Source organism: Nematostella vectensis, chromosome 5 (assembly GCF_932526225.1).
Source record: "Nematostella vectensis chromosome 5, jaNemVect1.1, whole genome shotgun sequence".
Taxonomy (NCBI): Eukaryota; Metazoa; Cnidaria; class Anthozoa; order Actiniaria; family Edwardsiidae; genus Nematostella; species Nematostella vectensis.
The window spans coordinates 16,901,526-16,914,321 of record NC_064038.1 but is presented as its reverse complement, the minus strand read 5'-3'; the positions used below and the strand labels follow the sequence as shown (position 1 = coordinate 16,914,321).

Genomic DNA, 12,796 nt, shown 5'->3' with positions numbered 1-12,796 from the left:
CACAGGTGAATGATTTTTTTTATCAAATTTCTTATTACAAAAGTAATGGTTGACAAGGGGTCCACAGGCTTACACAACTCGAAAAGTGATTGAATGCATCACTCACAGGAATGTACCGGGATACTTTTCTTATAAAAAATTAGTAAGAAATCTTGTCATGTTGATATTCCTAGCGAAAATAACTTGGCTCGGTGTTATTCAAATGAAATTTTTTACACGGTAGGGTGATCTAAGGGTATAAGTGGTGTGACTTGCTGTACATATAAAGTCCTAGCTAGGCCTTAATAATCAGACTAGCATAAAACTCTTAAACAGTGTCCAAAATTGCATAAATTATGACGTAACAGCCTCTCCTAGTGATGATTGGGCTACATTTTGTAAGACCATGAATCACTGCGCGACTCTATGGGTCATATGATCTTGCCAGGGTACTTTTCGAATCACCGCCTTTTTTCAAACTGACGCTATTTTGAATAATTGAACAAGTAAACCCTGGTGAAGAGGTTGATAGCTCTTGCATCACGTGATTATGTTGAGATCCCACAATGCTTCACGGGGATCACATGAACGAGTTGTGAATTTTGTCTAGTCTTCTATGGATATCGCCGAACGTGGGGCGCGCATTTGGGTTCATCTCCCAGGAGTCCCGCATGATTTGGTAGACCTCGGGCGGACACCCATCTGGCGATTCCATCCGGTAACCTTTCTCCACCTTCGCCACTACGTCAGACAGAGGCTGCAATATTGAACATCATTAGTTGGAATGCCAACTTTCAAAAGTTTCACTACAAATTAACAACCCTTTAGTTGTCTGAACAAAAAACGATTCTAATCACGCGAGGACATGGAACGCGACCAAATGATACTAACCTCGCGAGGACATGGAATGCGACCATTTGATACTTAACCACGCGAGGACATGGAACGCGACCGAATGATACTTAACCACGCGAGGATATGGGACGCGACCAAATGATACTAACCACGCGAGGACATGGAACGCGACCATATGATACTCAACCACGCGACGACATGGAACGCGACCATATGATACTCAACCACGCGAGGACATGGAACGCGACCATATGATACTCAACCATGCGAGGACATGGAACGCGACCATATGATACTCAACCACGCGAGGACATGGAACGCGACCATTTGATACTTAACCACGCGAGGACATGGAACGCGACCATATGATACTCAACCACGCGAGGACATGGAACGCGACCATTTGATACTTAACCACGCGAGGACATGGAACGCGACCATTTGATACTCAACCACGCGAGGACATGGAACGCGACCATTTGATACTTAACCACGCGAGGATAAGGAACGCGACCATTTGATTTTAACCACGCGAAGACATGGAACGAGACCATATGATACTTACCACGCGAGGATAAGGAACGCGACCAAATGAGAACAGTTCCCACATGAAGATGCCATAGCTCCATACGTCTGACTTGGTCGAAAATTTCTATAAAAGAACAGATACATATCAATACTCGTTAACATATAGCAAAATACAAAGTTGATAAAGCATCCACTTCCAGGGAGGTAATTTGGGACTTGATAGATTATATTATTTTATAATTATGGTGATTATTGCTAAATAAGGCCCTTCGAATCAAACAGACCTTGATAAATATGCCACCTGCTTAAGCATGTAGCCACCCTTCAAAACGCGAAACAAAACTTCCTCTGTCGGCCTATCAAACTTCAACGTTGGGCAGTGAAATGAAAAAAAATTACCTCCCACGTCACAAGCATTCAATAGAGATATTTAGCACCGCGTTTTTTCTGGCAAACGTCAAACCTCTGGGAGTCACGTGACACACGTTCGCGTTTTTTATTTATTCAATTTCACCAGTTACACTGGTGCGAAAGGTACAACACAGCTAGGCTCCAAATCAAGTGCCCCCTTCAGTGTATTGTTAGTAAGCATTGTAAGCACTGTCACTGGGGATGGTCACTGCCAGAGGGATTATTGCGTTCCCAGTGGTTCTTTTACGTCCCTTCGATTCGGGTTAGTGTAGTACAGCTTGAAGAGACGGGACCTCCGGTTTGGTGTCCTTATCCGAGAAGACTGGAAACAAGGGAGAAGAACTTCAACTCACTTGTGACACAAATTCGAATCAAGGCAGGAACCCGAAAAAAAAAAACAGTTTGAGACAGGATTCGAACCTGGGCCACAGCGTTGAGAGGCCGACGCGCTAACACACTAGGCACACCCGTGCTGCCACAGGAGCACCGTCTAGCGGTAAGTGATTTACCTAGCAGTTTTCCCCTCAAATTTTCTATGAGCTCACGTTTGAGACCATGGATTAGTGTTCTTAATCATTTGACTCTTGATATAATATATTTTTATTGACAATGACAATTTGCACAATTACTAATAATTTTGGCTCGGATGAAGTCGAGCACATTTTTTGCACTTTTTCCCACCAAATGTGCTAAACTACTTTTTCGCTAGTACGTCAAACCGCAAACCGGTAACGGCTAACCGCGGTTTGTCATCTGCGGTTAATTCTGAAAACGCGATGTCTCCTATATCCTTTCGGCACGCCTCCTTTTAGTCTAGTTCTCATGTTTAATGCGTGTACAATAGCTATCTTATCTGGTCAAAGAGAACGTTCTGTAAACTAGTGGTAAGAATTTAGCACTGCACTTAAACGTTTATTTCAGGATTAAAAGGGGGACAAAGTGAGACAGAATTTTTAATCTAGATTTAAATGTCTAGCATCGGAGATAATTAGTTTAACGTTTACGTAAGTAGTAGAGGGGGACGAAATAAGAGGGAAATGTTTTTGTAAATTCATAGATCATCCTATAAACTCCCCCTGTACCATTCATGTTCTCAACTCCTGTCATATAAGAACCATCTCGAAATTAGTGAATCCACCCAAAACCCAGTAAATTTGGTCCCTATTATACTACATATCTAATACAGTGAGATCCCCATAACAAACCTAGATTGAGAGGATAACGGATCTATTAACGGACACTTTTTAAATTTCCGATGGGCATCGCCATATACCCGTTACATGAAGGTCCCAGTGCAGGGCATCGCCATATACCCGTTATATGAAGGTCCCAATGCAGGGCATCGCCATATACCCGTTATATGAAGGTCCCACTGCAGGGCATCGCCATATACCCGTTATATGAAGGTCCCACTGCAGTGCATCGCCATATACCCGTTATATGAGGGTCCCACCGCAGGGCGGGTGTGCTTTTACCTGTTCTTTTAAAGCCTCTGGCGCTGTCCATTTGATGGGGAATTTACCGCCTTCTACGATCACGTCAGCATCACGGGCGAGTCCGAAATCGGAAACCTGCAACAAATTGACTGCAGTCTAAAGTGTTGTACTGCTTACAAGCCTTCAACATCTAAAGTTTTGAGTGAACTCTAACTTATCGAATTACAGTACAGAAAAAAATCCATTAATAGATATTTAATAGATCGAAAACTGTAATAGGCCTGTAGGTTATCATTACCGTACTAGGCCTGTAGGTTATCATTACCGTACTAGGCCTGTAGGTTATCATTACCGTACTAGGCCTGTAGGTTATCAATACCGTACTAGGCCTGTAGGTTATCAATACCGTACTAGGCCTGTAGGTTATCATTACCGTACTAGGCCTGTAGGTTATCATTGCCGTACTAGGCCTGTAGGTTATCATTACCGTACTAGGCCTGTAGGTTATCATTACCGTACTACGCCTGTAGGTTATCATTACCGTACTAGGCCTGTAGGTTATCATTGCCGTACTAGGCCTGTAGGTTATCATTGCCGTACTAGGCCTGTAGGTTATCATTGCCGTACTAGGCCTGTAGGTTATCAATACCGTACTAGGCCTGCAGGTTATCGTTACCGTACTAGGCCTGTAGGTTATCATTACCGTACTAGGCCTGTAGGTTATCATTACCGTACTAGGCCTGTAGGTTATCATTACCGTACTAGGCCTGTAGGTTATCATTACCGTACTAGGCCTGTAGGTTATCAATACCGTACTAGGCCTGTAGGTTATCATTACCGTACTAGGCCTGTAGGTTATCATTACCGTACTAGGCCTGTAGGTTATCATTACCGTACTAAGCCTGTAGGTTATCATTACCGTACTAGGCCTGTAGGTTATCATTACCGTACTAGGCCTGTAGGTTATAATTACCGTACTACGCCTGTAGGTTATCATTACCGTACTAGGCCTGTAGGTTATCAATACCGTACTAGGCCTGTAGGTTATCAATACCGTACTAGGCCTGTAGGTTGTCATTACCGTACTAGGCCTGTAGGTTATCATTACCGTACTAGGCCTGTAGGTTATCAATACCGTACTAGGCCTGTAGGTTATCATTACCGTACTAGGCCTGTAGGTTATCAATACCGTACTAGGCCTGTAGGTTATCAATACCGTACTAGGCCTGTAGGTTATCATTACCGTACTAGGCCTGTAGGTTATCATTACCGTACTAGGCCTGTAGGATATCATTACCGTACTAGGCCTGTAGGTTATCATTACCGTACTAGGCCTGTAGGATATCATTACCGTACTAGGCCTGTAGGTTATCATTGCCGTACTAGGCCTGTAGGTTATCATTGCCGTACTAGGCCTGTAGGTTATCATTGCCGTACTAGGCCTGTAGGTTATCATTGCCGTACTAGGCCTGTAGGTTATCATTGCCGTACTAGGCCTGTAGGTTATCATTACGTAACTAGGCCTGTAGGTTATCATTGCCGTACTAGGCCTGTAGGTTATCATTACCGTACTAGGCCTGTAGGTTATCATTGCCGTACTAGGCCTGTAGGTTACCAATACCGTACTAGGCCTGTAGGTTATCATTACCGTACTAGGCCTGTAGGTTATCATTACCGTACTAGGCCTGTAGGTTATCATTACCGTACTAGTCCTGTAGGTTATCATTACCGTACTAGGCCTGTAGGTTATCATTACCGTACTAGGCCTGTAGGTTATCATTACCGTACTAGGCCTGTAGGTTATCATTACCGTACTAGGCCTGTAGGTTACCAATACCGTACTAGGCCTGTAGGTTATCAATACAGTACTAGGCCTGTAGGTTATCAATACCGTACTAGGCCTGTAGGTTACCATTACCGTACTAGGCCTGTAGGTTATCAATACCGTACTAGGCCTGTAGGTTATCAATACCGTACTAGGCCTGTAGGTTATCAATACCGTACTAGGCCTGTAGGTTATCAATACCGTACTAGGCCTGTAGGTTATCAATACCGTACTAGGCCTGTAGGTTATCATTACCGTACTAGGCCTGTAGGTTATCAATACCGAACTAGGCCTGTAGGTTATCAATACCGTACTAGGCCTGTAGGTTACCATTACCGTACTACGCCTGTAGGTTATCATTACCGTACTAGGCCTGTAGGTTATCATTACCGTACTAGGCCTGTAGGTTATCATTACCGTACTAGGCCTGTAGGTTATCATTACCGTACTAGGCCTGTAGGTTATCATTACCGTACTAGGCCTGTAGGTTATTAATACCGTACTAGGCCTGTAGGTTATCATTACCGTACTAGGCCTGTAGGTTATTAATACCGTACTAGGCCTGTAGGTTATCATTACCGTACTAGGCCTGTAGGTTATCAATACCGTACTAGGCCTGAAGGTTATCATTACCGTACTAGGCCTGTAGGTTATCATTACCGTACTAGGCCTGTAGGTTATCATTACCGTACTAGGCCTGTAGGTTATCATTGCCGTACTAGGCCTGTAGGTTATCATTGCCGTACTAGGCCTGTAGGTTACCAATACCGTACTAGGCCTGTAGGTTATCATTACCGTACTAGGCCTGTAGGTTATCAATACCGTACTAGGCCTGTAGGTTATCATTACCGTACTAGGCCTATCAGTTATCATTACCGTACTAGGCCTGTAGGTTATCATTACCGTACTAGGCCTGTAGGTTATCATTACTGTACTAGGCCTGTAGGTTATCATTACCGTACTAGGCCTGTAGGTTATCATTACCGTACTAGGCCTGTAGGTTATCATTACCGTACTAGGCCTGTAGGTTATCATTACCGTACTAGGCCTATCAGTTATCATTACTGTACTAGGCCTGTAGGTTATCAATACTGTACTAGGCCTGTAGGTTATCATTACCGTACTACGCCTGTAGGTTATCAATACCGTACTAGGCCTGTAGGATATCATTACCGTACTAGGCCTGTAGGTTATCATTGCCGTACTAGGCCTATCAGTTATCATTACTGTACTAGGCCTGTAGGTTATCAATACTGTACTAGGCCTGTAGGTTATCATTACCGTACTACGCCTGTAGGTTATCAATACCGTACTAGGCCTGTAGGATATCATTACCGTACTAGGCCTGTAGGTTATCATTGCCGTACTAGGCCTGTAGGTTATCATTGCCGTACTAGGCCTGTAGGTTATCATTGCCGTACTAGGCCTGTAGGTTATCATTGCCGTACTAGGCCTGTAGGTTATCATTGCCGTACTAGGCCTGTAGGTTATCATTACCGTACTAGGCCTGTAGGTTATCATTGCCGTACTAGGCCTGTAGGTTATCATTACCGTACTAGGCCTGTAGGTTATCATTGCCGTACTAGGCCTGTAGGTTACCAATACCGTACTAGGCCTGTAGGTTATCATTACCGTACTAGGCCTGTAGGTTATCATTACCGTACTAGGCCTGTAGGTTATCATTACCGTACTAGTCCTGTAGGTTATCATTACCGTACTAGGCCTGTAGGTTATCATTACCGTACTAGGCCTGTAGGTTATCATTACCGTACTAGGCCTGTAGGTTATCATTACCGTACTAGGCCTGTAGGTTACCAATACCGTACTAGGCCTGTAGGTTATCAATACAGTACTAGGCCTGTAGGTTATCAATACCGTACTAGGCCTGTAGGTTACCATTACCGTACTAGGCCTGTAGGTTATCAATACCGTACTAGGCCTGTAGGTTATCAATACCGTACTAGGCCTGTAGGTTATCAATACCGTACTAGGCCTGTAGGTCACCAATACCGTACTAGGCCTGTAGGTTATCAATACCGTACTAGGCCTGTAGGTTATCATTACCGTACTAGGCCTGTAGGTTATCAATACCGAACTAGGCCTGTAGGTTATCAATACCGTACTAGGCCTGTAGGTTACCATTACCGTACTACGCCTGTAGGTTATCATTACCGTACTAGGCCTGTAGGTTATCATTACCGTACTAGGCCTGTAGGTTATCATTACCGTACTAGGCCTGTAGGTTATCATTACCGTACTAGGCCTGTAGGTTATCATTACCGTACTAGGCCTGTAGGTTATTAATACCGTACTAGGCCTGTAGGTTATCATTACCGTACTAGGCCTGTAGGTTATTAATACCGTACTAGGCCTGTAGGTTATCATTACCGTACTAGGCCTGTAGGTTATCAATACCGTACTAGGCCTGAAGGTTATCATTACCGTACTAGGCCTGTAGGTTATCATTACCGTACTAGGCCTGTAGGTTATCATTACCGTACTAGGCCTGTAGGTTATCATTGCCGTACTAGGCCTGTAGGTTATCATTGCCGTACTAGGCCTGTAGGTTACCAATACCGTACTAGGCCTGTAGGTTATCATTACCGTACTAGGCCTGTAGGTTATCAATACCGTACTAGGCCTGTAGGTTATCATTACCGTACTAGGCCTATCAGTTATCATTACCGTACTAGGCCTGTAGGTTATCATTACCGTACTAGGCCTGTAGGTTATCATTACTGTACTAGGCCTGTAGGTTATCATTACCGTACTAGGCCTGTAGGTTATCATTACCGTACTAGGCCTGTAGGTTATCATTACCGTACTAGGCCTGTAGGTTATCATTACCGTACTAGGCCTATCAGTTATCATTACTGTACTAGGCCTGTAGGTTATCAATACTGTACTAGGCCTGTAGGTTATCATTACCGTACTACGCCTGTAGGTTATCAATACCGTACTAGGCCTGTAGGTTATCATTACCGTACTAGGCCTATCAGTTATCATTACCGTACTACGCCTGTAGGTTATCATTACCGTACTAGGCCTGTAGGTTATCATTACCGTACTAGGCCTATCAGTTATCATTACCGTACTAGGCCTGTAGGTTATCAATACCGTACTAGGCCTGTAGGTTATCATTACCGTACTAGGCCTGTAGGTTATCAATACCGTACTAGGCCTGTAGGTTATCAATACCGTACTAGGCCTGTAGGTTATCATTACCGTACTACGCCTGTAGGTTATCATTGCCGTACTAGGCCTGTAGGTTATCATTACCGTACTAGGCCTGTAGGTTATCATTACCGTACTATGCCTGTAGGTTATCAATACCGTACTAGGCCTGTAGGTTATCATTACCGTACTAGGCCTGTAGGTTATCATTACCGTAATAGGCCTGTAGGTTATCAATACCGTACTAGGCCTGTAGGTTATCAATACCGTACTAGGCCTGTAGGTTATCATTACCGTACTACGCCTGTAGGTTATCATTACCGTACTAGGCCTGTAGGTTATCAATACCGTACTAGGCCTGTAGGTTATCAATACCGTACTAGGCCTGTAGGTTATCATTACCGTACTACGCCTGTAGGTTATCATTACCGTACTAGGCCTGTAGGTTATCATGACCATACTAGGCCTGTAGGATATCATGACCATACTAGGCCTGTAGGTTATCATTACCGTACTAGGCCTGTAGGTTATTAATACCGTACTAGGCCTGTAGGTTATCATTACCGTACTAGGCCTGTAGGTTATCAATACCGTACTAGGCCTGTAGGTTATCATTACCGTACTAGGCCTGTAGGTTATCATTACCGTACTAGGCCTGTAGGTTATCATTACCGTACTAGGCCTGTAGGTTATCATTACCGTACTAGGCCTGTAGGTTATCAATACCGTACTAGGCCTGTAGGTTATCATTACCGTACTAGGCCTATCAGTTATCATTACCGTACTAGGCCTGTAGGTTATCATTACCGTACTAGGCCTGTAGGTTATCATTACTGTACTAGGCCTGTAGGTTATCATTACCGTACTAGGCCTGTAGGTTATCATTACCGTACTAGGCCTGTAGGTTATCATTACCGTACTAGGCCTGTAGGTTATCATTACCGTACTAGGCCTGTAGGTTATCATTGCCGTACTAGGCCTGTAGGTTATCATTGCCGTACTGGGCCTGTAGGTTACCAATACCGTACTAGGCCTGTAGGTTATCATTACCGTACTAGGCCTGTAGGTTAACAATACCGTCTTAGGCCTGTAGGTTTTCATTACCGTACTAGGCCTATCAGTTATCATTACCGTACTAGGCCTGTAGGTTATCATTACTGTACTAGGCCTGTAGGTTATCATTACTGTACTAGGCCTGTAGGTTATCATTACCGTACTAGGCCTGTAGGTTATCATTACCGTACTAGGCCTGTAGGTTATCATTACCGTACTAGGCCTGTAGGTTATCATTACCGTACTAGGCCTGTAGGTTATCATTACCGTACTAGGCCTGTAGGTTATCAATACCGTACTAGGCCTGTAGGTTATCATTACCGTACTACGCCTGTAGGTTATCAATACCGTACTAGGCCTGTAGGTTATCATTACCGTACTAGGCCTATCAGTTATCATTACCGTACTAGGCCTGTAGGTTATCATTACCGTACTAGGCCTGTAGGTTATCATTACCGTACTAGGCCTATCAGTTATCATTGCCGTACTAGGCCTGTAGGTTATCATTACCGTACTAGGCCTGTAGGTTATCATTACCGTACTACGCCTGTAGGTTATCATTACCGTACTACGCCTGTAGGTTATCATTACCGTACTAGGCCTGTAGGTTATCATTACCGTACTACGCCTGTAGGTTATCAATACCGTACTAGGCCTGTAGGTTATCAATACCGTACTAGGCCTGTAGGTTATCATTACCGTACTAGGCCTATCAGTTATCATTACCGTACTAGGCCTGTAGGTTATCAATACCGTACTAGGCCTGTAGGTTATCATTACCGTACTACGCCTGTAGGTTATCATTACCGTACTACGCCTGTAGGTTATCATTACCGTACTAGGCCTGTAGGTTATCATTACCGTACTAGGCCTGTAGGTTATCAATACCGTACTAGGCCTGTAGGTTATCATTACCGTACTACGCCTGTAGGTTATCATTACCGTACTAGGCCTGTAGGTTATCAATACCGTACTAGGCCTGTAGGTTATCAATACCGTACTAGGCCTGTAGGTTATCATTACCGTACTACGCCTGTAGGTTATCATTACCGTACTAGGCCTGTAGGTTATCATTGCCGTACTAGGCCTGTAGGTTATCATTACCGTACTACGCCTGTAGGTTATCATTACCGTACTAGGCCTGTAGGTTATCATTACCGTACTACGCCTGTAGGTTATCATTACCGTACTAGACCTGTAGGTTATCAATACCGTACTAGGCCTGTAGTTTATCAATACCGTACTAGGCCTGTAGGTTATCATTACCGTACTACGCCTGTAGGTTATCATTACCATACTAGGCCTGTAGGTTATCATTGCCCTACTAGGCCTGTAGGATATCATGACCATACTACGCCTGTAGGTTATCATTACCGTACTAGGCCTGTAGGTTATCATTACCGTACTACGCCTGTAGGATATCATGACCATACTAGGCCTGTAGGTTATCATTACCGTACTAGGCCTGTAGGTTATCATTACCGTACTAGGCCTGTAGGTTATCATTACCGTACTACGCCTGTAGGTTATCATTACCGTACTAGGCCTGTAGGTTATCATTACCGTACTAGGCCTGTAGGATATCATGACCATACTAGGCTTGTAGGTTATCATTGGGTTTTCCGTAGGTTATCATTACCTTCGCCGTGCCATCCTCGTGAATCAGGACATTCCTTGCAGCCAGATCCCTAGAAACACACCAAAATCACATTAGAAAAACTCCATTAAACCGAACATCGTCCACACTTATTAGAGGTAACCCCCATTAAACAACGAATATCATCAATATTTTTTAAGATAAACGTCATAAATGTTTTTAAATCGAACATCCATATAAATCAGTTCAAATATAAGGTGTCTTCAATGATGGCAAAAATGGAAGCTTCATAGTTCTGCCATTAAAGTAATAAACACAGGCTCTGTAATTAGAAACACTTTGCTTATTTGTAACTATTCGCCAAGAGTACTGTTGCCTCTGGGGCATTACTGATAAGGACAAGGAGCACCTATGGACAAGGAGTACCTATGGACAAGGTTCTTGGACTCCAAATACTGCATGCCGGCGGCAACATCCCTGTAAGTGTACACAAACAATAAGCTGGTGTCCTTACATACAAGGACTTAGATGAGGCCCTGCGTAAGGGCTTTTCCCCAACTAGCAGCTGGTCCGTACAGTATATATGGCAAGCAAAACAAAGATTGCAGGGCGGGCATTGTGAAAAGTACCTGGCAAATCCAACAAGATCTTTGGCGCCGATGACGGTCCGCCCTCTTGATCGCAGATAGTCTATTAAGCTTCCCTGAAAGCAGCGATAAACACTGAGCAAGCAAGCAAGCCAATCAGCAATGATAAAAAAACTACATGCTCTACATGTTATCAGAGAACTGGGGCGGATGCATGCAAGGGAGGCTCTCCAAAAAATGGTTACTGATTTAACAATTTAGCATTTCACAAAGGCCCACAAGGTTTTCATTTCTCCTTTTGAAAATTAAACAGCATTTGTGCTAACACATTTGCAAACCACCAGCTGCTTACCCAAGAGCCTTCATGGGCTCACACCACTCGCGACTTCTCAAATGGATTCACACCACTCGTGACTTCTCAAATGGGCTCACACCACTCGTGACTTCTCAAATGGACTCACACCACTCGTGACTTCTCAAATGGACTAACACCACTCATGACTTCTCAAATGGGCTCACACCACTCGTGAGTTCTCAAATGGGCTCACACCACTCTTGACTTCTCAAATGGGCTCACACCACTCGTGACTTCTCAAATGGACTCACACCACTCGTGACTTCTCAAATGGGCTCACACCACTCGTGACTTCTCAAATGGATTCACACCACTCTTGACTTCTCAAATGGGCTCACACCACTTGTGACTTCTCAAATGGACTCACACCACTTATGACTTCTCAAATGGGCTCACACCACTCGTGACTTCTCAAATGGATTCACACCACTCTTGACTTCTCAAATGGGCTCACACCACTCGTGACTTCTCAAATGGGCTCACACCACTTGAGACTTCTCAAATGGGCTCACACCACTTGTGACTTCTCAAATGGGCTCACACCACTCGTGACTTCTCAAATGGATTCACACCACTCGTGACTTCTCAAATGGGCTCACACCACTTGTGACTTCTCAAATGGGCTCACACCACTTGTGACTTCTCAAATGGGCTCACACCACGCGTAACTTCTCAAATGCTGCCTTAACTTTAGTCACGATGAAGGTAATTGTGTTACCTTAGCAAAAAATTCGGTCATGATGTATATAATTGTGTTAGCACAGTATTCAGTCACAATGTATGTATTGTGTTACCTTAGCACAGTATTCAGTCACAATGTATGTAATTGTGTTACCTTAGAACAGTATTCAGTCACGATGTATGTAATTGTATTACCTTAGCACAGTATTCAGTCACGATGTATGTAATTGTGTTACTTTAGCACAGCATTCAGTCACAATGTATGTAATTGTGTTACCTTAGAACAGTATTAAGTCATAATGTATGTAATTGTGT

At 43.8% G+C, this 12,796-nt stretch overlaps 1 protein-coding gene across 3 annotated transcripts in view; it reads right to left on the bottom strand.

Moving 5' to 3' along the window:
- LOC5508071 (tyrosine-protein kinase CSK) overlaps nucleotides 1-12,796 on the bottom strand; it is a 30,070-nt gene continuing 17,274 nt past the window's right edge. For 2 of the 3 annotated variants that reach the window (XM_048727857.1, XM_048727858.1), the window contains exons 12-17: nucleotides 11,488-11,561; nucleotides 11,285-11,335; nucleotides 10,901-10,949; nucleotides 3,249-3,344; nucleotides 1,400-1,486; nucleotides 1-736 (exon numbers count right to left, since the gene is read on the bottom strand). In XM_048727857.1, the coding sequence (XP_048583814.1) occupies nucleotides 560-736; nucleotides 1,400-1,486; nucleotides 3,249-3,344; nucleotides 10,901-10,949; nucleotides 11,285-11,335; nucleotides 11,488-11,561 (534 nt within the window). In that variant the 3' untranslated portion in view covers nucleotides 1-559. Of the gene's footprint in view, nucleotides 737-1,399; nucleotides 1,487-1,839; nucleotides 2,096-3,248; nucleotides 3,345-10,900; nucleotides 10,950-11,284; nucleotides 11,336-11,487; nucleotides 11,562-12,796 lie in introns of those variants that run through there. The other variant, XM_048727859.1, reaches the window with a different exon arrangement.